Consider the following 24,858-nt stretch of genomic DNA (forward strand, 5'->3'; position numbering starts at 1 on the left):
CTTCAGCCCCTATACACACTTAACATATACTCACGTCCTCCATTACACCTTCAGCCCCTATACACACTTAACATATATCTACATACTCCATTACACCTCCAGCCCCTATACACACTTAACATATACTCACATCCTCCATTACACCTTCAGCCCCTATACACACTTAACATATACTCACATACTCCATTACACCTTCAGCCCCTATACACACTTAACATATACTCACGTCCTCCATTACACCTTCTGCCCCTATACACACTTAACATATACTCACGTCCTCCATTACACCTTCAGCCCCTACTAACATACACTCATTACTCGCCCCTATACACACTTAACATATACTCACATCCTCCATTACACCTTCAGCCCCTATACACACTTAACATATACTCACGTCCTCCATTACACCTTCAGCCCCTATACACACTTAACATATACTCACGTCCTCCATTACACCTTCAGCCCCTATACACACTTAACATATACTCACGTCCTCCATTACACCTTCAGCCCCTATACACACTTAACATATACTCACGTCCTCCATTACACCTTCAGCCCCTATACACACTTATATACTCACATCCTCCATTACACCTTCAGTCTGTTTCAGACGAAGCATGTCTGCATAGTCAGCATCAGCTCTGAATATAAAATCAAATGTACCTCAGAATAAATTCTAGAATGTGACTTTAAAATTAGAAGACTTTTTTATTGTATTGTAATATGCTTTACTAGACTATCACAGCAGTAATATGGATATACATGTATTTTCATTGAAACTTTAAGTCAATACTTTGTCCCATAAATTGTGAAATGATACCTGCTATTCTGTCTTTGCATACAGTTTTCTCCCTTGCAGGTAGGTATCCATTGTGATGTCATTATTGTGTGAGAGAAACTAATGTTGTTTTCTCTGAAAAGTATGATGTTACTCTCAAACACATGACGTCACAATCAATACTAACCTGCAAGGGCAGATAACTCTATAATATACAGAATATCGTTATCCATCGTCAACCTCACCTTGTTCTGATTCTGTCAGCCAAATTTTCTAGGAAATCCATGACATTTTCTGTGGAGAAACATATTCAATGGGTATTGAATGTAACAAAGTCACAACTTAGTGTTGTAGAATTATGACTGTTCTCATTGGCTTAATAAAAGATATTTTTTGTGTTGAATTTCAATCTGATAATAAGTACAACCGTAAATATTCTTCCAGCAGAAACAGTAAGTATATTGTGAAGGTGGATTGTTTGAGGTTTAAAAGTTTTCAAGGAGTCAGTTTTCAATCTGTTCAAAGTGTGACACTTTCATACTATGCATTCAAAGTTTGAAATTATTGAATACTTGGATACGCTGATATATCTGCACTTGTGGATCTATCTACAGAGAATTTATGAAAGCAAAACAAGCTAAAACTTCAAAATTGTGAATAATTCCTCTTTGACAGTAATTTAGTTAATTTCTGTAACACATTAAATTCTTATGGTAAAACAAAAAGCTAGAGCCTTAGATATGGCTTTGATTGTATTTTAATGCCTATCAACAGAATTTATTCCAGAAAGTGCCCCGTACAATCAGTTGACGTGTTTATTGTATGATATCATACCAGGAGTGCTTGCCATAGTCCCTTTGATTGTCCTGTGAGCGTACGTCTCAAAGCCCACGACCTGAGCCAGTTTGTGTCGACAACCCAGAAGGCTCATCAGTAAATGTTCCTGGTGTTTGTCAGGATATAGATAAATCTTATACGCAGCCTCTCTCATCTAAAATCAAACAAAATCAAGAAATTACACAATGATAGATCAGTAATTCTATTATCAAGTATCTTTTATATCGATTTCGTTCACAATCAGTTATGAAATTGATAATTCATTATTTGTTTTTTTTTCTTTCATTCATTTGTTCATCTGTTTAATATTTAGTTTCTTTATTCATTAGCTTTGTTTGTCTGTATGCCTATTTTTATGTCTTTCTTCCTCTATTCATTCATTTCTTCATCATTATTTCATATAAAATTAATGAGATTAAAATAATATCGATTTCGTTCACTATCAGTTATCAGATTAATCATTCATTATTTGTTTTCTTTCATTCATTTGTTCATATTTTTAATATTTAGTTTCTTAATTCATTAGCCTGTTTGTTCCTTTGTCTGCTTTGCATGTCTATTCTTTTTGTCTTTCTTCCTTCGTTCATTCATTTCCTCATCATTTATTTCATAAAATTAATGAGATTAAAAGAAATTAAAATATTAACGATTGAGCCTCAGTTTACTATTCAATGAAAAGGTAATAGAGACAAATGATAAACTGATCAAAGAAACAGATTTGCAGTCATCCTGCCATAGTGACCACCCCTGTATAAAGATGACCTGATTAAATAGACCAGTATCACAGGTCACAAATGTCAAACAAAATCTGAGCTTCTTGTAAAGATTGTTTGAATATAAAGGCCATATTCTCATTGTCCTTTAGGTGGTATTTATAGACAGGTTTAACACTATCTATATATTCCGCGTTTACACATTTGCAGGAATTGATCGTGACGTCATGTGTTTACAACGTCATAACTTTTACAGAAAAGCATGACGTGAGTTTTGCTCATGAATTAATAACGTAACAATCAATACCTACCCACAAGAGGGCAGATAACTTTGTAATATTCATAGAAAGACACGAGATCCCAGAGGGATCTTGGCGCCCACCAAAGTATGATCTACGTCTGACAATGGAAAGAGATATCTTTTCTCTGCCTTTCAAACTTTCCCAAACATACAACATATATGAAATATGAAACAGATCATTTCATTACTTTTTTAGAAATAGCAGTAACAAACTTCAAATATCAAAATCCAGGATGGCTACCTGCCGGCCATCTTGTTGACCGATCGGTCCTAAAATGCAATATGCTCAACTAAGGTCCTAGGGGAACATACATATAAAATTTGAGAGAGATCGCTTCAGTACTTTCTGAGAAATAGCGGTAACAAACTTTAACTATCAAAATCCAAGATGGCTGCCTGGCGGCCATCTTGTTGACCAATCGGTCCCAAAATGCAATATGCACAACTAGGGCCCTAGGGGAACCTTCATATGAAATTTGAGAGAGACCCCTTCAGTTATTTCTGGGAAATAGCGGTAACAAACTTTAACTATCAAGATCCAAGATGGCGGCCTGGCGGCCATCTTGTTGACCGATTGGTCCCAAAACACAATATGCACAACTAAGGCCCTAGGGGAACCTACAAATGAAATATGAAAGAGATCCCTTCAGTACTTTCTGAGAAATAGCAGTAACAAACTTTAACTATCAAAATCCAAGATGGCTACCTGTCGGCCATCTTGTTGACCGATCGGTCCCAAAATGCAATATGCATAACTTTGGCCCTAGGGGAACCTACATATGAAATTTGAGAGAGATTGCTTCCGTACTTTCTGAGAAATAGCGGTAACAAACTTCAATTGTCAAAATCCAAGATGGCTGCCTGGCGGCCATCTTGTTGACTGATCCGTCCCAAAATGCAATATGTACAACTTAGGCCCTAGGGGAACCTACAAATGAAATATGAAAGAGATCCCTTCAGTACTTTCTGAGAAATAGCGGTAACAAACTTCAATTGTCAAAACCCAAGATGGCTGCCTGGCGGCCATCTTGTTGACCGATCCATCCCAAAATGCAATATGCAAAACAAATGCCCTAGGGGAACCTACATATAAAATTTGAGAGAGATCCCTTCAGTATTTTCTGAGAAATAGCGGTAACAAACTTTAACTATCAAAATCCAAGATGGCGGCCTGGTGGCCATCTTGTTCACCGATCAGTCCCAAAATGCAATATGCACAACTAGGGCCATAGTGCAACTTACATATGAAATTTGAGAAAGATTTCTTCAGCCCTTTCGGAGAAATAGCGGTAACAAGAAATGTTAACGGACGGACGGACGGAAGGACGGACGAGGGGCCACGGACGAAAAGCGATTTGAATAGCCCACCATCTGATGATGGTGGGCTAAAAATATATAATAACGTTTCAATATACCCGTTCATTGTGATGGTCTGAATGTAGGTTGTGGACTTGTACATGATCGCCATCAATGTTAAAACTGAAACATAAATATTTCAACATCAGCATGGATACTTAGTTAGCAAAATATCTAATAGTATGAACATCTGAAAACTGTAACTAAAATCAAGGTGGCAAATGGCAACAAAAGGAAAGACATTATTGGTAATTAATTCACATTTGAGCGAACAAAAAACATGAAATCAAGGATACACTGATCAGCAGGACGGAGAGTGGTAATTTCCAAAACTTTTAAGAGAGATAACGCAGAAAAATACAAGTTCTCCAACAAAACATACACATAGAATAAATAAGGCAGACTTACTAAAATCTTATACTTTCTGGTAAAAAAGTTTTCTTAACAGTTCTCATAACATGTGTTCCCTGCATGAAGAAGTTTCCAATCATCATGACATCCTCATTTAGCTTCACAAAAGTCGCCCTCTGTAAAAAAAATAGACATGTTGTCATTTTAAGTATGGTGAGGATATATCCAGTCAGGCAATATTATCTGCATACAACCTAAATAAAAAATTTGTCTGTAAAACCTTACTATTGTTGTTTAACAGTGAAAACCAGTCCTCATTGAAACAACCTTACTGTCTAATATTACAATCACACCTTAACTCATTTATCCCTAAAGACACATTTAGACTCTTCTAAATCAAAAACTAGACCAGTCCATTATGAAATCTCAGGGGTAAATGAGTTAATTTTGTATATTGATTAATAGAGACTCAAAGCCAATCATATAGTCAGAACATATCTATGTTGGAGAAGAATTTTTACCTTTAAATAAGCAAGTGCTTATTTGCTAAAAGTATAAAAAATATTTCATGTGTTTTTCTTTACCCCCTTCTTCCAGTCAAATGACTTTTGAAGGTTAAGAAAAACTATCTTTCCCTCTATGATTGAGTTGATACCTTTTCCTCAGAGAGATGGATGCCACATTGCTCGTGGTCAAAAAGAAACAGTTGTCCGACCCGTTTGTCCTGTTCGTCGAGTGGTACCACATCGCCATCCTCCACTGCCGTCTTCAGGGCATTGTATATATCGGGATTAGTGTTCAATCTATAATTAATAAAAATTCTAAAATAATGAAATTTTGAAATATTTCTGAGATCATCACTGAATAATTACCTGGGTAGGAGAATGGACTACAGAAACTAACATACAAAAGAAAGGGATCCCTCTTCCAATCAAGAAATAGTCAAAACGATAAAAAACAGTCTAACCTCAATGTTTAAAGGACCAATCTAATCATAATTAATAGTATAAATATCCCTTCCACAAATTTTTGGCCTCTTGGCCATCTTCAGGTACATAGAAACACAAGAAAAGCTAGGTGAAATCCATCTTGAACCCAAGCTTTTCTTGGGGTTTTATGTACCTGAAGATGGCCAAGAGGCCGAAAGTTTGTGGATGGGATATTTATACTATTAAATGTTTAAATATATTCTCCCTCTGGAGAACTTGTATTTGGAAGTTAATCAAAATTACACTTGTAATTCTGCTCCAATTCTGTAATTTTTTTTTCTCAGAAGTATAAATGGCTAACAGTACGTCCCAAGGTGTTCCGGTTCTAGGCCAGAGGTAATACTGAGGTGACTTCGAACGAGGAATTGTTAGATCTTGTATTGGAGAGTAACGTAGAGCATCTTCGTGGAGTGGAATTATAAGTCCAATTATAATTAGATTGGATGCGAATGAAAACAAGCTGTAGAGTTTACAGCAACCACTTTGTCAATACAGGTAAATTGAAGCTTGAATCATATAAATGTGACTACTTGGTATTTATATTTACAATTATTTATAAACATGAATACTCACTTTTCTACTATGCCTGCTAAGTTTATTTATAAACATGAATACTCACTTTTCTACTATGCCTGCTAAGTTTATTTATAAACATGAATACTTTTTGGCCTCTTGGCCATCTTCAGGTACATAGAAACACAAGAAAAGCTAGGTGAAATCCATCTTGAACCCAAGCTTTTCTCATAGCTTTTCTGGGGGTTTTATGTACCTGAAGATGGCCAAGAGGCCGAAAGTTTGTGGATGGGATATTTATACTATTAAATGTTTAAATATATTCTCCCTCTGGAGAACTTGTATTTGGAAGTTTATCAAAATTACACTTGTAATTCTGCTCCAATTCTGTAAACATGAATACTCACTTTTCTACTATGCCTGCTAAGTTTATTTATAAACATGAATACTCACTTTTCTACTATGCCTGCTTAGTTTATTTATAAACATGAATACTCACTTTTCTACTATGCCTGCTAAGTTTATTTATAAACATGAATACTCACTTTTCTACTATGCCTGATAAATTTATTTATAAACATGAATACTCACTTTTCTACTATGCCTGATAAGTACACACAGGCATCTTCTGCAGCCTGAGCAAATGAAGGATCAGGGTGGGAGACTCGAATGAAGTCCGCCTAAATAAAATTTTGTGATGATACAGGTGACTTAGATAACACATTGAGACCTTTGTGCCCTTCTATTAAAGCAAACAAGAGCAAGTGAGTGATATCAGATAATGTAAATTGTTTTACAATCGTTGTAAAATACAGATCAAAATAAAATTTAATAAAATCTATTTGTCAAGGTTATTGAAACATAATAAGTATCTCTGTCAGATCCTATAGACTGTAAGATTAAGTACCGTATTAAACCCAATAAGCGCCAATGTCCCTATAAGCGCCCGTCCCCCTTTTTTGAGTCCTCATTTCATTTGCCCGGGCATAAGACCAAAGCTATCAAATTGTATAGGTTTGCAATTATTTCATTTTATCAGTAATTATTAAAAGGACAATACCCGGGTAACTTTAGATTTCACCGTTGAAAACAGAAGCCAAGCGTAAGCAACTTATTACTTATCCTCAAACTTACACTTTCTCATCGATTACAAAATTGCACAAAAACTACATTCTTAAGGGTGCTATTCTTTGGCCAACACTTTTCTTATACATTCATATGCTCATTAGAGATTATTTTTGACATTTGTTGTAGAATTTAAAATAATGACCTCGGACTAAGCCCCTGGCCATTATTTGTTCTACTCTGGTGATATAACACCATATGAACCTAAACAAAGGTCCATAATTGATATATGGTATTTCCCCTTTACTTGTGTGTTTGACATATGATAACACATACTGACCATATCAGCTACTCTGCACAGACAGTCCGACAGCTCGTCAAATAACGTCACCACACTCTTGGTTCGGTTAGGACTAGTTATCTCCCTTACGAGAGACTCCACTTCAACCTCAGTTTTATCCTTTAGGAAATGGAAGCCAGTAAAATCTTGTAATTCCATAATTTGGAACAGTCCCTACAAAACAGAATTAGAAGACCTTGGTGATTTATTGTGAAAGTAGAAGTATGAGTTGATCACAATTACATTATGAACTCTAACCAGGGCCCAGTTTCATGAACATTAACTTTAAGGAATTCCTTTTTAACTTACACAATTTCCATAGCAAAGCATTACAGATTCATGGAAAGCTCCTTGACGTAAGTTTTTCTCCTTAAATTCTGTAATACTTTCCTCTGAGGAAGTTAAGTTAAGGATTCCTTAAAATTAAGGAATGTTCATGAAACTGAGCCCAGGTCTTTCTATCGTAGTATATTGTGTAATCAAATGAAGGACCTTGGTGATTCATTGAGAAAGTAGAAATAGAACTTATATCACAAATACATTTTGAACTCTAACCTGAACATGTGAACAGCAAGAGGAATTTCATTTATGGATTGTTGGTTTGGATAGAAATGAAGTAAATATGTATACTTCATTATGATGTCTTTTACTAGTAAACCCTTGCTTCCAGTTCATGAAACTGGGCCCTGATTTCACAGTAACTACATAAGTAACATCTCTATAAAACAATTAGATTTTAAAAGTTTCCAACCTTTGATATTAAAATACATAAACCACACTTACACAACCACTTCTAAAATTAAAACTAAATTTGGCAGGTTTGGAATTGAAGGCTGAGGCCAGCGGAGCAGACAGTGTTGATAGTGGTCTCCTTGTCGTCCATGCTGGACTATATTTCCTCTGACCAAACAAAGCACGGCTGTGGAACACCAACTTGGTGCTCAGGTGTTTTGACACACAACATTTTTGGCACAAAGCTGCCATCTTCTTTCAGAACAATGTCACCTTTTCTTTAACTTCCAACGGATGATTTCTGTTATATCATGGTGAAGTTAACATGCTCATACCTACAAATGTACAACAGCAAATTACAAGAGGCCCAGAGGCCCAGAGGGCCTGTATCGCTCACCTGGTTTTTTTTGGAGTAATTCTGTAATTTAGTAATTAGTGATTCAAAAATCACAAATACTATAACAATTAGAAAAAATAGCAAAATTGACTCCATGATTTGTTTAATTTTGAATCCCAACCATATAATGATGCTATAGATACCATACGAATATGCCATCCAATACATACAATTTCAGAGAGGAAGTAATTTATATGAAAATAGTAGCCTTTTAATCTTTTTGGCCACGCGCCTAAGGCTCCAGGGATCAGCCCCATCATTTGTACAATTTTGAATCATCACCCTATAAGGATGCTACCATTGCATTATGAGTGCTCTCCCATGATTATAGTTGCAGAGAAGAAGTCATTTGAGGTGGGGGTGGGGGGTGTGTGGGGGTGTGGGGGGGTGTGGGGGGGGGGGTCAGCCGCATCATTTGTACAATTTTGAATCATCACCCTATAAGGATGCTACCGTTGCATTATGAGTGCTATCCCATGCTTATTTTCAGAGAAGTCGTTTATATGGAAATAGCCAAATTGACCCCTTTCGACCCCGCCCCTCAGGACCCTGGGGGGCCAGCCACATCATTTGTACAATTTTGAATCCCCACCCTATAAGAATGCTACCATTGCATTATGAGTGCTTTCCCATGCTTATATAATTAGTTTCAAAGAACAAGTTGTTTATATGGAAATAGCCAAATTGACCCCTTTTGACCCCGCCCCTCAGAACCCCGGGGGGTCAGCCCCATCGTTTGTACAATTTTAAATCCCTACCCTATAAGGATGCTACCATAGCATTATGAGTGCTTTCCCATGCTTAGTTTCAAAGAAGAAGTTGTTTATATGGAAATAGCCAAATTGACCCCTTTTGACCCCGCCCCTCAGAAACCCGGGGGGTCAGCCCATCATTGTACAGAATCCCCATCATTTGTACAATTTTGAATCCCCACCCTATAAGGTCATTAATATGGCTTCTGATCCCTTTTGCCGTATGGGGATGCAATTTGAATCTCATGCTAAAGTTTCAGATGGATGCTATTCATGCTAAGTTTCAGAGAATACGTCGTTTATATGGAAATAGCCAAATTAACCCCTTTTGGCCGCACCCCTCAGGCCTCTGGGGGGTCAGCCCCATTATTTGTACAACTTTCAGTCAGTAACCCATAAGGATGCTACCAGTCAAATCTTGTTGAATTCCGACCAGCGGTTATGGAGAAGAAGTCGATTGTTGACGGACGGACGGACGGACGGACGGACGGACGCTTGACGGTATGATAAGCTCACCTTGGTCCTTCGGACCAGGTGAGCTAAAAATTTACAATTGCCCCTTCAACTTAAAATGTATAAAAATTATTATATACAAATGATATTTTTTCTTTATCAAAAACAGGAACAGGCAAAGTAATAATTTTCTTCAGTTACAAAAGTAAGTTAGTTACTTACTTTACACCATTACCACCATTGAAAAATTTGAGCTTCTAATTTTACTTTCAGTTAAAAATGTTGAAAATAATTAATTGCATCCCGAAAAAAAAAATCCATAGCACATTATCCTATATGGAATGAAGTACTGATTACGCATGCACCAAAAGCAAAATAATTATATTATAGTCTTTCAGTTACTGGCATTCATAGACAATATGAATGCAAACTGGACAAAGACAAATTCAATATGAAGCGTGTTAGCATTTTATGCCTCAGTCCAGTTGGCATTCATTTTAGCTATGACTGCCAACTGATGTTAGACTTTCAATGCTTAAGCTTATATTTACATTTGATAACAATTTTATGGTGAGATTCATTATCGTTATCGACGGAACAGCCATTTGAACAGACATCATCCATAATGTCACAATGATAGCGACATCATAATAAGTGGATGGCGGTTCAAAGTCTGATAAATGCCAACTGTTCTTGGGCTGCTTGGTATGGTTATCACAAGAAATCATGCAGGTTCTATGCCTATTTTTTCTATGACTTTTGTTTGCTAAACCATTATCAAATATACACAGTGTTTACATTTAAACAACTTAAAGCAGATTCACCTAAGCATCCAAATAGACATCGTATGACGTTCGTTGTCAAGTGTTCATCAACCTACATTTCAAGTAATCTGTCATTTTCCATCCAAGGGCGCTGACATATTGAATCTCGCTGAATTATTCGAAATCTCGCGAGAGTTCACTCTGTCACACCGTAATAATATGGCTGCTGCTAAACTTCCACCGCAAGTCTTGGAAGCACTGTTTTCTTATATAGACATATCGGATCTACGTAATTGTGCTTTAGTATGTAAGAATTGGTATAGATATCTAAATGATGAGAACAACGATGTATGGCGATTCAATTGTGTAAGAAAACTCGCAGAGGAAGCATTGAAATCGGACGTTCTAAAAAATGTCCCAACTTACAAAGCCAAATTACGGGCATTTTACCATGCTTGGAACCCCAGTGACTGTTCGAGAAATATGTATGTAAAACAGAATGGGTTCACAGTGCATCGGAACCCAGTAGCACAAAGTACAGACGGTTCACGGGGTAAGATAGGGTTCCGAGCCGGTCGACATTGCTGGGAGATCTGGTGGGAAGGTCCATTGGGAACAGTAGCCGTGATAGGACTAGCAACCAAAAATGCTCCCATACAGTGTCAGGGTTATGTGAGTCTACTCGGCAGCGATGATCAAAGTTGGGGATGGAACCTTGTAGACAATCATCTTATACACAATGGAGACAACCAAGGAAATTATCCAACATTAAACAATGCTCCCAAATATCAGGTAGTTTAAATCACTGGAGTTTGACGTTCTGTCGATAATATATAGTAAAGGAAAGGAACAAGATCTTAAGCTTGCACTCTGGTAATTTCAGCTCATTTTGATAAAGTAACAGACTTATTCCGACATAAAAAGTATAGAATGGCAATGAAAATTTGAATACAATTTCAGTTTTTAGTCTAGATGCAGACCTACTGTGTTTCAATTGGGGGATTATAGTGGAAGCAGTATTGCCAACTCACCCGATTTCCCCGGGTTGACCCGTTTTTCAGACATTTTAGAATGCATAACCCGATTGACCCGTCGGGTCATCAAATAACCCGATTTTCAGCACTTGTACCAAAGTGTTAAAAAGCTCACAAAAATTACGTCAGATAAAGCCATTAGCGCAATTTTAATTACACCACAGGACTTAAGACTCATATCAGGCCCCTGTATAATGCAGGTAGCTATGTTTGTGTTAACATAAACTTTCATAAAGGTGAGAAAATGTAGCAATTAATCTACAGTGGAACTTCCCAAAACCGAACCTTCTCAAAACCGATCACCTCTAGAAACCGAACATGGATGCCATGTACGGAATGAATTCCTCTTTATTAATAGTATATAAAACTTCCCAAAACCGATCCCTCCCAATTCCGAATACCGGACCGATTTTGAGATCAGAATAGTCAAATGTAACTAAAATACACTTCTGAAAACCGGCCTTACCTGAGCGACACCGATAGATTGCACTGAGGTCTGATCAACCGACCGTGAAATACACACATACCTGTACCATAGTTAATGCATGCCATGTCCTTGGGCATGTATACCGATGGGAAGGCTATAGGTACACAGTAATTATACCCGAGATGGTGGTGTAATTATTTATCATGCCTATTGTTTAGATATCTAACATTTACTGTAGGAAAACAAGCAGATCCCTCCCAATTCCGAATACCGGACCGATTTTGAGATCAGAATAGTCAAATGTAACTAAAATACACTTCTGAAAACCGGCCTTACCTGAGCGACACCGATAGATTGCACTGAGGTCTGATCAACCGACCGTGAAATACACACATACCTGTACCATAGTTAATGTAGGAAAACAAGCAGAGCTAGTAATAAAGAGAAAGTTTCGTATTCAAATCACACTTTTTTTTATTTATATATGTAGTTGTCGGATAACGTAAATTATCTGTATGAAGAAGCCGAAGCCATGTATTGTTTTAGAAAATGACTATGTCATATAATTATCGTGTAATTAGACCATATAATTTGATTCTTGACGTAACCGGAAGCGATCGGTCGTATGTAGGTTGTGGACGAGAACATCCCAAAGAACATTCACGCAACTAACTAACTAAACTACGTTTATAAGCGGTAACAAAGTCAAGTTTGCTGTAATCCATTCCTTTTAAACGTATGATTCTCTCTTTTTTGATAACATTCACATTAACAATCAATATTGGTCGGTTTTAACGAACACTAGGCATACATGCGGTGCACTAATGTAAAAAACGACTTCCGATCGATTAAATCCGGATCGTGATGATCGGTATTCGGTTCACTTCTCCAAACCGAACCCTCTCTAAACCGGCCGAAATTATATGCACCGACCATGATCGGTTTTGGGAGGTTCCACTGTATTCAGTCATGCATCGCGATGTCGTGATCGTTTTTAGCAAGAGCCAATTAATACTATTCAAAATCAGAAATAATCTCTTCAAAAGCACAAACAATTATGATTTCAGACAAAGATTTACTCACATTAATAAAACATAGTCAACGTGAACAGTATCCTGTTGCAGTAGGCAGGCAAGCCAATCATAATGGCCGCCATTTTGTTTAGTCAAAGATAATAGTGAAACTGGACATGTGTAGAACAAAAAAAATAAAAAAAATAAAAAATCAGGATTTTATTTAATCAATATTTTAAAAAATACATTTGTTTTATTAATTTTCAGATATTAATTATATCATTAAAAAAATGTCATAAATATTATTGAATAACAATATGAAGATAATAAATATATGCATATTTTAGGGTTTAAAATGTGTTAAAATTAAAACTAAAATGTGGTTCCGCACATGACCCTTGTTTTGACCCTTTCACCCGTTTTTTCAAGGGTGATCACCCGATTTGACCTCATCAGAGGTTGGCAATACTGTGGAAGAATGGCGGAAAGTGTCGTCTGATTTAAAAAGTCACCAACATTTTTTTTATTTGACATTTTTAAAGATTGCAAACTGATTTATAATTCAATTATTTTGTATTTCATTAAAATTTGAATGGTCATCTAAATAAATTGAATATCATAATATGATTAAAATTGGATTATAGTATACTGCCCAAGATCATGTGCCGTGTTTACTTCCAGTTCAAACATGGGGTAAGGTCAATGTTTTTCGTTTATTTTTGGTAAGCTGAAAGAAATACCATTTATGTTTGGAAGGTACTGAAAAACAAATGTTTGTTCCTTGCTGTCATCATGATATAAAAATAAATAAATATTTAATGAATTATCTATCGGCTATGAAACTCTTAGGTGCGTAAGATCATCTGCCGGCATTGTATACATATATAAAAAAAATACCCTTATATACTATATAAAAACACCAAGAATGAAATGCATCGCTGGCCAAAATTTTCACCACCTTCGTTTAAAGTTCTGTAAAATTTGTTCTGGGTAATGTCTGCATGTGTCACCGCGCCTATAATAAGATGTTAATCTTCACATATATCAACAATAACCTGTTCACAACCCCATCACAATAAGTTTAATCCCATGTCATTTTGAAAGTTTGCAGATTTCGCGGCCACTTTGTTTTGTTCAGGACTACTGTTTCTTTATGACTGGGTCCCAGTATCTGTATGATTACCATGCAAATTTACATCAATTAATTAAAGCCACCTTCGGATAGTCAACACTTCTAAGCTCATTTCTACAAGATATTGTCCAAAGTTTTGTCTGTGATCATACAATTGCAAGTACACGTACATGCAATGGCGAGAATTGGTATGTTACGAGAACTGGTCACCAGCCAGTAGTACTTGAACGACGTAATTTTAAGTGAAGTGCCATAATATCATTATCTTGAAACCACTAGTAAGTGTATCAGCCTTAAGCTTTCAGACATGGTAATGAGGCTTGATCTTGGTTAGTTGTCTGTCAATCATACCGATAAACAAAAAGTGGATCACTATAATGTTAGTTAATGGTTCCATAATCAAATGGTCATTAATAAAATTAGCTAGGTCACTTTGATCTATATCTAGTTCTGATCCGATCACATTAATTTATGGTCTAATAATCTAAGTAAGGTGTAGAAAATTTTCATTTGCCAAGTGATGATATTTTTCAATATTATTTTTCAGGGCATTTTTGGGCCATTGATCATCGATGGGCCACAATTCTCAGGGAGTATGATAAAGTTGATAAGCACTACTCTTTAATTATAATTTATGATTTATTTCCAGGTCGGGGAACGAATACGAGTTATATTAGATTGTGATGATAATACACTAGCTTTTGAGAAGAATTATGAATTTTTAGGTAAGTATATATGCCAATTCTACCATCTGATGTAGGGTTGTTACTGGTACTTGATATTGGTAGTATATGTACTTAATTATTACCCCTACAATATTTGCATTTAACCCAACTCAATTCAATTGTTATACAAAATTGGTTCCCCCTCTCTCAAGGAAGCTTCAGACCAAATTTAAACCAACAGAAGAAATAGGATTTTAAAGAATTCACTACATTTCCCCGATTGGGGTTGACCCGTCTCTCATGATCAGGCCCCTGGGAGAATAGATACAAAATTGGTTCTACTTCGAGGAAGCTTCAGACCAAATTAGAACAAAAACCCTTCATTCCTACAGAAGAAGATGGATTTTAAAGAATTTGCTAGATTTCCCCTATTGGACCCGCCAGCCATCTCTCCACGCCCCTTGGGGACCATACCCACCGTTTATACAAAATTGCTTTGGCTTCATCCAAATGCAAGGAAGCTTTAGACCAAATTTGGTCAAAATGCACACAGCCATTTATGACTAGTGCAGATATTTGCGAAAAAGTTGATGGCTCTGACCCCGCAGGAGCAGAAAGTGCGGGGCCCAATAATATGGAATGTAGAAATAAATCTTAAAATTCCTTCAGAAAAGGGAACAATGCTTCTGTATTTAGAACATTACTTGGCATTACAAACCAGGTGATTTGTATTTCCAGAATTTATACAGTTGAGTTTAACCACTATGTTTACGCTGTAATTACATATATCTTTTCTCAACACGTCTCTGTTAACTTTTTGGTGAGAACAGAAGTCAGAGATGTAACCCGTCCTTTTCAAGTGCGAGTATAATTACCCACCCTCCAAAGATTATCTGGAGCACTGAATTATTGGAAAACAAAGCCAAAGACTTGGATACTTAAAACATGTTGTGACCTCCCTCAAAGATATACATGTAACTAGTGAGAGAATATCAATGAAGATTTTCATCCCACTCAAACTTTACCAATTATACTATGATCTTGACCTGTATTTTCAGGGGTAGCATTTCGTGGTTTGCCTGATACGCCGCTGTACCCGTCCGTGTCAGCTGTTTACGGAAACACAGAGGTGTCAATGGTGTATCTTGGACCTCCACTGGATGGATGACACGCTTCAAAATGTTTTAGTAGGATTTATAACTAATTGTATTTGACAAGCATCTCAGTGACTGTGACTTGACTTGTGTTGTGACAAGAATCGTGATTGAGCTCACCACGGAAACAGAGAATGGTGAGAGAATGGGTTTAGCTCATGATCAATTCACCACATCTGCGTGTAAACACAACTGCAGACACAACGCGACATCAGTACATCATGTCATGTAGCTGTTGGGCCGTGCTATCTATATCAACACATGTGCCTCAAGCATTGACATGTGCCACATATGTGTGACACACAAATGTTGCAACTTCAGGCGGATGTGTCTAGCTTCTACACATGTATACACTGAACACAAAACCTAAGCACATTTGTAAGACATTTTATATCGATGAGCTAGGTAAAACCAGTAGTGCTTCATTGACCATTAGGCTGAATTACAAAGTGAACGAGAGTGTGTGAGTTTGAATACTTAAGTCGTTGATCTGATCTGATCTGTAATGTACCAGTGGTATATTTCAATGGTGTAATATAGAATGCATGAGTTACCTCCCTTGAATATGTTCATGTTGTTTTTTATGAACAATTATCAGAACTGAAACACACAGAAAATAAAAGTTAATTATTATTAATAAACATGTTAGTAAACAAACTGTTATGAAATAATTAAGGGAAACCTCTCTGATGGTTCATAGATATGGGTAATTCAGCCGCATAGTAAATAGCTTTAGTGACTGTGCAGTTGAGTGTCCTGTCTATACTGAAGAAATCTGCTGACACGTCCAGTTTATTTTTGTATCCTGTTAACAGCAGGGATCATTAATGGATGTGCCAGTTGTAGAAGACCGTAGTTTCCGGAGGAAATTCACCAACCTACACTGTAGATACCAAACAGCTGCCCCATATAGGTTTCAAGTTACCCACAGGACTACGGGTAATGTGTTGAAACATTAACACAAACCTTTTATTCCATGGTCATGCTGTCTGAGTGGTAAAGAGTTCCGACATATTACCACATGCAGTAACCCCCACCTCTGGGAGTTTGTACGTGGAACCAGGTACATACAGAAAGCTGGTCAGGTTTTTTTTTCAGAGTACTCTGACCTTTCCCAACCCGCTAAAACTGGCACATCCTTAACAACTGACCCAGCCAGTTAATAGGGTGATGATAAACCAATCCAACTTTTGTCACTAGATATAAAAAGATAGAGGTTGTATATTGGATTTTCATCTTCAGTGAATGTTTTTCCAAAACTTTTTCAGAATTTATGTATCACTACATAATTGTTAAACATCCTTAATGTATTTTTTCTTGTATATTCTTCCCATTTTGAGATTTTAATGATAAAAGGAATTGATCATAAAGTATGTTTATTTTATGTGAGTATAAGCTATTTTCATGTACATCGTCCTGGCTATTGTTTGTATTGTATCATCAGAACCAGAAGAAATTAATTTCCTTGAAAAATCAACATTTACAGTATATATATCATAGATTCATCCATACAAATTTTTAATCAGATATGTATTTGTATTGTATCAAGAAAATTATTAGGATTGATCCGATTCGAAATCTCAGGGAAAATGGACTTGATTAACATGAAACAAACATTCCGGAAATTCCTGTTTTGTTTTAACAATTACCAACATCTTGTGTATATTTACCACATTTTGGATCTGTTTATAGATAATTTATATAAATATCATCAATGCAAATTTGTTGTGTGATTGAAATTATAGTAATAGTCTAATAATCTAGGTTCCTATTTTGTGTGTTTGCATATATTGTAGAGTTATCTGCCCTTGCACATAGGTATGGCTTGTGACATCCTGTATCTACAAGCACAACTGAGTATATTTCAGCTGAGGAAATATTGTCATAATCGATACTTACCTACAAGGGAGAAGAACTCTGTAATATGAAAAGAAGACTATAACATGTAAAAACTCCCATCAAGCACCTATTCAGAACGCATCAACAACAATGCACATGAAGGCACTGCATTTGTCCTCAAGCTTTATCCACTTGCTTCTTTCTTCTTTTTCTTTGTCTCCAAGCTGCGTAAAAGTTTTTCATTAGAAAACTTATAGGAAACAATGAAACAGCTTCCCTGCCAATATCTCTCTATTGTCCTCAAAAACAATAGGTAAGCCCTGATGGCGGAATATCTATGAGAAAATCGACACTATTTAATGTTGTATTTGAAAATTTTATTAAAGATGCTCCACCGCTGACAAATGGCAGTTTTTTCACTATCAATAACAGTAGCAGAGGAAATAGTATTTTCTTCAGTTACAAAAGTTACTTACTTTACACCATTACCACCATTGAAAAGTGTGAGCTTCCAATTTTACAAAGGGACAAAAATATTAAAAATAATGAATTGCATCCCGAAAAAATTCCGTAGCACTATGTCCTATGTGGAATGAAGTATTGATTGCTCATGCACCCAAAAGCAAAATAAATTATTTCATATTATTTTTTGTGTTAATTAGACATATATACACACAATTAAACACTAATTGTTGTTAAAATGATGAGAATCGTTTATGCTCTGTCGGCGGTGGAGCATCTTTAAATATCTGTTTTAACCTAAATTATCGGGGAAAAAAATGTTTCTTTAAATTAAACTGATGGCGTTTTCTAATTAACCAGTTATCATTACATTTGGAATATTCTTTCAATCCTGGAAACCATGGTTACCTCCCCTTGTTTACTTTTGGAGACAACATGTACCCGTACAGTAGCTCATCCGGCAGCTTGCCAATCCATGTTTCAATATAGAAAAGGGCGGGGCTTAGCAAGGCTGAAGGGAGTAGGATATAAAAGTGTGAATCCAAATTTGTTTTCTTAGATTTTGTATTTGTTGCAAATGTTCAGACTTTATAGAAAAAAAACCTTTAAAATCGAAAAAAATTTATATACATGTATACAGTATAACTTGTCAGAACTTGTCTAATCTGGAGCCCTGTGTATTAATTAATGGTATTCTAAATCTATAGTAATTAAAACCTATACAGCATGAAAACCTGACTTAACCAGCCTAATTTAATACTCTGTATTTACATAAACATTTGAATGTACCCAGCAGGCACATGACGTCGGTTAGACGTCGTAGCGACGTTGGATTTTGGTCATGAAGTCGGTAACCTTTATACAATGTCTAAATAATGATGTGATACTTGTACTAGGCCCTGCTATTGTCAGATTTGTGGAAATATTATAACACATTACTTTACATGACATTACATGACCTATTCTAAACGCCTTTTGTCTGTCTTCGGGCTTCGTGTGTTCGTAAACAATTTACATTTTCGACTTCTTCTCAATAAGCGCTCAAGCAATTTTAATGAAATTTTGCACAAACCTTCTAAGGTATAAGGCCAATCAAAATTGTGAATTATATGACCCCCAACCCCCAGAGGGCTGTAGAAGGGGCCAAAAGAGATCAAATTGACTGAAATTTCAAAGATCTTCTTCTCCACTCACAGATGTGGTAGAATAAAATACTCTTCATAGATAGAAAGGTCTCAAGGCCCTCTACAAAAATTGTGAATTATATGACCCTGGGGTCTCCGGTTTCCCCCTAGGGAGGGGGTTAAATTTACAATAATTTATATAGTGAAAACACATTTTGGAGCATTATTTGGTCATTTATAATAGGAAATTAGTCAAATGTTGTCAGAATTATCCCTATGCGATGGCCATTGAATCCTATGAACAAATTTTCCATGACTGACTCCCAGGGGCCTTAGGGGCGGGGCCAAAAGGGGTCAAATAGGCTAAAACTTCAAAAATCTTCTTCTGAAATTCTAGAACTAGTAGAATCAAATACTCTTCATAGATGGAAAGGTCTTAGGTCCTTTACAAAAATTGTGAAATTATATGACCCTGGGGTCTCATGTTTCCCCCTGGGGAGGGGGTCAAGTTTACTATAGTTTATAAGGAAAAACAGTAACACATTAATGAGCATTTTTTTGCTCAATTTTCACAGGAAATGACTCAAACTTGGTAGAATTATTAGCCTGAAATAGCATTTTAATATCATATCCATATTGGTCCTGTCAGACCCCCAGGGGCCAGAGGGGCGGGGCCAAAAGGTGTCAAATAGGCTTTATTTAGAATTCACAGATTTGATGGAACCAGATACTTTTCATAGATTGGAAGGTCTTAAGGCTCTTTACAAAATGTGTGAATTTCATGGCCCTGGGATCTCAAATTTTCCTTTGGGGAGGGAGTAAAATATGCAATAATTAATATTACAAAAACACATTTATGAACATTATTTGCTTAGTTTTGATAGGAAATGAGTCAAACTGGGTTAGAATTATTAACCTGAAATAGTATTTTAACACCATATCCATATTGGTCCTGGCTGACCCCTAGGGACCAGTGGGGCGGGACCAAAATAACTAAAATTTCAAAAATCTTCTTATGAATTCATAGGTTTGATAGAACCAAATAATCTTCATAGATTAAAAAGTGAAATTTATAAAATCACTGACACTGACTGACTTCTAGTTTGGTTTTGTTGTTTAACGTTGGTAAAGCAAATTGGAATTTTAAGCATAAGGTTCGGTAACATAATACACTAACTTTTAAATTACAAACAAAAAATGAAAATTCTAATACGAAGGTTCAATTTTAAAGGTTATTCTAATTCCAAAATACTTTTTACAGATTCGAACCAACTTTGCAATGCTCTTTCTGTATCAGCACTCCGGTGACCATCAAGGCCTCTTGGGCCTCTTGTTAATTAATAGTTAATATTGGTATATGTAATTATTTAAAAGGAAATTAATTTTTATGTTAGGTTTGGAATGGATTAAGGGCTTCTGTGACAATATGTGAATTAATGGTAATTGCAAAGTATATTTTGGTAACTAATTCCTTTGTGTTTCTACATTTATACACACCATGGACACATGTACATGTATGTTGACGAAGGTTGACTGGAACACTGAAATGTATTAATTCCAATATGAACACTTTAGTCCTTTGATGTGTATATCATACATAGATCTTTCAGATTCATTTACATTGTATGTCAAATTAACAGCCAGATTAATAAGAAATGGTTAAATGTGTACATTTTTTGGAAGGTGTGTAAAGTGAGAGGATACAACCTGAAAATTTTTATTTTGACTTCAATTCAAAATTTCTGGGCAATGCATAGGTGACCAGTTGTGAAATAAACAGACATCATTTTCTTTTGAATTAAAGATGTTGGCATTTAGCACTAAAGCAGTTCAAGTATTGTTTAAATCAAACTTTTCGCCTTTGTTTATCTTAAATAACTTTTTAGGTCTGGAAATTCTCATTGACACCGGGGCCGTTTTGATTATACAGTTTGACTGGTTGGACCTAGCTGTTCATTTATGAATTAAAGACGGACCTGTTGATTTTATATTGTTTTCAGACGAGCTGTGACAAAACCCTCACAGGCCTGTAACATAAACTGCAGGTCCGTCAGGATTTATACATGAAATAATGACTTCAACAAATGGTTGTTCCGAATAAACAAAAACGACTTAGGGTTTGAATTTCTTAAATGCCCAGTAAGAGAGACAACTCTTTGGACACAAGAGAGAAGACTGTGTTATTTGAAATACACAAGTCATCATTATGTTCTAATTAATTTTAGTTAGGTATTGCGTTATGTACCAAGGGTATTTTCTATATCAATGCCTTATCATTATTTCATTAAATCATTACTTCATATTTCACCATAACTGAGATTATCTCCAATATTTTTAATCCTTGTAAATGACAAATTTCTAAACACGATCATTTAGCATATGTTTATATCAATACCTAGAACAAATTTATTATACAAGCATTTTAAGGATAAATTTGTTTTGTCTTCTTATAATAGAAAAGGCTTCACTTAATGTGAAAAAAACATACATGTGTATATACATGTATATACCTTCAGATGAAAAAATATTTTATTAAATATAGTTATGAAAACTTGTTCAGACTGAAATTGTACAATGTACCACCTGGGTATTATATAAAATTTAAGCTTGTAGTCATTGAATGTTGTCCCGTCTGTCCACACATTTAACTCATCACCCCTGAATTTTTAGGTCATCTGACCCGAGGGTCAGGATGACCTATAGTCGTCATGTTTCGTCCGTCGTCGTCCGCCATGCACTGTGCGTTAACTTTTCACTTTTTAAACTTTTTTTCAAGTTCTACCAATGCGTTTTGGCTGAAACCTGCATGAAATGATCCTGACATGGTCCTGACAAAGTGTTGTTTTTTTCGGGTCAATCCGAAATCCAAGATGGCCGTCACAGCCGAAATCTTGAAACAAAATTTGAACTTATTCTCAAGTTCTACCGGTGCGATTTGGCTGAAACTTGCATGAAATGATCCTGACATGGTCCTGACAAAGTGTTGTTATTTTTCGTGTTGATCCGAAATCCAAGATGGCCACTACAGCCGCCATCTTGAAAACACATTTTGAACTTCTTCTCAAGTTCTACCGGTGCGATTTGGCTAAAACTTGCATGAAATAATCCTGACATGCTCCCGACAAATGTTGTAATTTTTCGGGTTGATCCGAAATCCAAGATGTCCGCCACAACCGCCATCTTGAAAACACATTTTGAACTTCTTCTCAAGTTCTACCGGTGCGATTTGGCTGAAACTTGCATGAAATGACTCTGACATGGCCCTGACAAAGTGTTGTTATTTTTCGGGTCGTTCCGAAATCCAACATGGCCGCCACAGCCCCATCTTGAAAACACCATTTGATCTTCTTCTCAAGTACTAACAGTGCGATTTGGTTGAAACTTGCATGAAATGATCCTGACATGGTCCTGACAAAGTGTTATTATTTTTTGGGTGGATCCCAAATCCAAGATGGCCGCCACAGCCGCCATCTTGAAAACCCATTTTGAACTTCTTCTCAATTTCTACCGATGCGATTTGGCTGAAACTTGCATGAAATGATCCTGACATGGTCCCGACAAAGTGTTGTTATTTTTCGGGTCGAGCTGAAATCCAAGATGGCCGCCACAGCCGCCATCTTGAAAACACATTTTGAACTTCTTCTCAAGTTCTACCGGTGCGATTTTGCTGAAACTTGCATGAAATGATCCTGACATGGTCCTGTCAAAGTGTTGTTACATCTCTGGTTGATCCCAAATCGAAGATGGCTACCATGACATGATATCTAATTAATTTCCTATATGATTATTGCCAAGGTAGTCAGATGACCATTAAGGCCCTTGGGCCTCTTGTATAATGGACTGATCTAGACTGAATTAGAAGAGCCTAAATGTATCTTCAGGGGTGAATTAGTTAAATACTTGATGCAGATAACGATGATATATTCTGTTTTTGCAGATTGTGTGATGCACCATTAGAAAAACATTGAATTTTTGTAACAGTGCTTATTTTGGTTTGATCAAACTTAAGTGCATTTCTTGATTGTTAAGCCACCATCACCAGATAGTAGGCTTTTTGAATCTCCTCTTGTCTGTGGTCTTTCTGTCTATCCGTTTGTCCATTAACCATTCCTGTAATCGCTGTTTCTCAGAAAGTACTTAAAAAATCTTGTCTCAAATTTTAATATGTATGCTTACATAGCCTAGTTGCGTAAATAACACTTTAGGACCGATCAGCCAGACAGCCATCTTGGATTTAGGTAGTTGAAGATTGTTACCACTATTTTTTAGACAGTACTGAAGGGGTCGGTCTCAAATTTCATATGTAGTTTCTCCAAGACCCTTGTTGTGCATATTATATTTTGGGATCGACAGGTAGCCATCTTGGATTTTAATAATTGAAATTTGTTATCACTATATCTAAAAAAGATCTAAAGGAATCATTCTCGAATTTCATGTGTAATATGTAGTTATAAAAGCAGAAAAAGGTCCTTTTTCCTATTGTCAGATGTAATCTCTTGTTTTCTTATACAGCAGAGATTACCGTAAACGGTCATAATACACAGGTATTGTTTACATCATTTTTATGACTGATGTACAAATTTATCACTACATTTCCATGTTTGAAATGACCTAAAATTATTGCACCAAATTAAGTATGTTAACAGTTATATCAAAGACATAAGAGATCATGTACAGAAAATAAATGAAAATAAATAAAATAATAGTACTACCTGCAAAAATTCACATGTTTAGCTCACCTGGCCCAAAGAGCTTATGTTATGGCGTTGCGTCTGTTCGTCACCATTTTTTTAAATCGCTACTAGTCACAATTTTTCTCAGAGTTTGTAGAAATTTCGGCACTTAACCACCACCCCCCCACCAGATGAACTTTTTTTTTTTTTTTTTAATGTGTTTTATAAAATCAAACCTTACTGTGGTCACTAGCTTAGTGGTGTTTAAGAGTAAATGTTCAGAATCTTTTACATAATGTTCTGATAAAATAATGTCTGTTTTGTTGAAGTGTGAAAGGGCCTAATAGGTCAGCATTTTAATGAGGAATGCAAGGCAATTACATTACATATGTCTTGAAGCACTGCTGGATATCTATCTAGAGCTTAAAAGCACCAAGTTTATAGAAAATGAAATTACAAAAAATGGAAGTTATTTATATATATATATAATGATCACGGGAAAAAGTGCTGAAAAATGAAGTAAAAACATTCTCTACAAATGTATCGATTTAGCGAGGTTGAGTATATTTAATGATTTGTTTTCTTATTTTTGTGTTTTAGAGAGGATGAGCTCTAGTATTTGTGTGAAGAAAATGAAACACTTTGTACATTGGAAACATATTCTGTTAACAATGTATGTTATAGCAATTTGGTAAAATTGTAAGTAAATGTATAACTAAATAAACAAGTATCATATCACATTGATATGGTATAAACCTTGTAACATGTTTTCAGCTCATCTGTATTCAAACTTTTTGATGCCCATCCTTTGTTCTCTGTCAGAGTTGCTCCCCCTAGCCTTTGTATCGAGAACTGTCAAGTCCACATACAGTCAAGCATTTTTTTGACTTAAGCCATACTTTGTATGGCTTGAGTCATAGGCACTACTTTCAGTAACCTTTCAACTCAGTAATTTAAATGCCGTTGACCTATGACACGCTAATTTAAA

General features: G+C 36.0%; 2 protein-coding genes and 1 long non-coding RNA gene across 3 annotated transcripts in view; 1 reads left to right on the forward strand and 2 right to left on the reverse strand.

Moving 5' to 3' along the window:
- Nucleotides 1–12,512, reverse strand: part of LOC138307266 (uncharacterized) — a 68,799-nt gene extending 56,287 nt beyond the window's left edge. The window contains exon 1 of the long non-coding RNA XR_011205957.1: nucleotides 12,494–12,512. This is a non-coding gene — a long non-coding RNA (uncharacterized lncRNA). The remainder of the gene's footprint in view (nucleotides 1–12,493) is intronic.
- On the reverse strand, nucleotides 575–24,645 carry LOC138308040 (mitochondrial intermediate peptidase-like). The gene is made up of 10 exons (XM_069248990.1): nucleotides 24,627–24,645; nucleotides 8,033–8,316; nucleotides 7,250–7,423; nucleotides 6,436–6,524; nucleotides 4,998–5,145; nucleotides 4,400–4,518; nucleotides 4,051–4,114; nucleotides 1,619–1,775; nucleotides 1,030–1,078; nucleotides 575–647 (listed from the first exon to the last, which is right to left on the reverse strand). The coding sequence occupies exons 2-10, from the start codon at nucleotides 8,231–8,233 to the stop codon at nucleotides 575–577; spliced, it is 1,074 nt and encodes a 357-aa protein (XP_069105091.1). The 5' UTR covers nucleotides 8,234–8,316; nucleotides 24,627–24,645.
- Nucleotides 10,550–24,633, forward strand: LOC138307264 (F-box/SPRY domain-containing protein 1-like). Its single transcript, XM_069247906.1, has 3 exons — nucleotides 10,550–11,139; nucleotides 14,603–14,678; nucleotides 15,677–24,633. The coding sequence occupies exons 1-3, from the start codon at nucleotides 10,567–10,569 to the stop codon at nucleotides 15,784–15,786; spliced, it is 759 nt and encodes a 252-aa protein (XP_069104007.1). The 5' UTR covers nucleotides 10,550–10,566; the 3' UTR covers nucleotides 15,787–24,633.
- Nucleotides 24,646–24,858: the final 213 nt, after the last annotated feature.

Source organism: Argopecten irradians, chromosome 14 (genome assembly GCF_041381155.1).
Source record: "Argopecten irradians isolate NY chromosome 14, Ai_NY, whole genome shotgun sequence".
Taxonomy (NCBI): Eukaryota; Metazoa; Mollusca; class Bivalvia; order Pectinida; family Pectinidae; genus Argopecten; species Argopecten irradians.

Bases quoted from the DNA above. Each gene is read 5' to 3' on its own strand.
- LOC138308040 (XM_069248990.1), bottom strand. From the start codon at position 8,233: ATGGCAGCTTTGTGCCAAAAATGTTGTGTGTCAAAACACCTGAGCACC. The intron at 4,519-4,997 runs GTATCAACTCAA...TTTTTTTTACAG, and splicing joins TCCATCTCTCTGAGGAAAAG to AGGGCGACTTTTGTGAAGCT. The intron at 648-1,029 runs GTGAGGTTGACG...TTTTATATTCAG, and splicing joins GCTGACAGAATCAGAACAAG to AGCTGATGCTGACTATGCAG.
- LOC138307264 (XM_069247906.1), top strand. From the start codon at position 10,567: ATGGCTGCTGCTAAACTTCCACCGCAAGTCTTGGAAGCACTGTTTTCT. The intron at 11,140-14,602 runs GTAGTTTAAATC...ATTTATTTCCAG, and splicing joins ACAATGCTCCCAAATATCAG to GTCGGGGAACGAATACGAGT. The intron at 14,679-15,676 runs GTAAGTATATAT...CTGTATTTTCAG, and splicing joins GAAGAATTATGAATTTTTAG to GGGTAGCATTTCGTGGTTTG.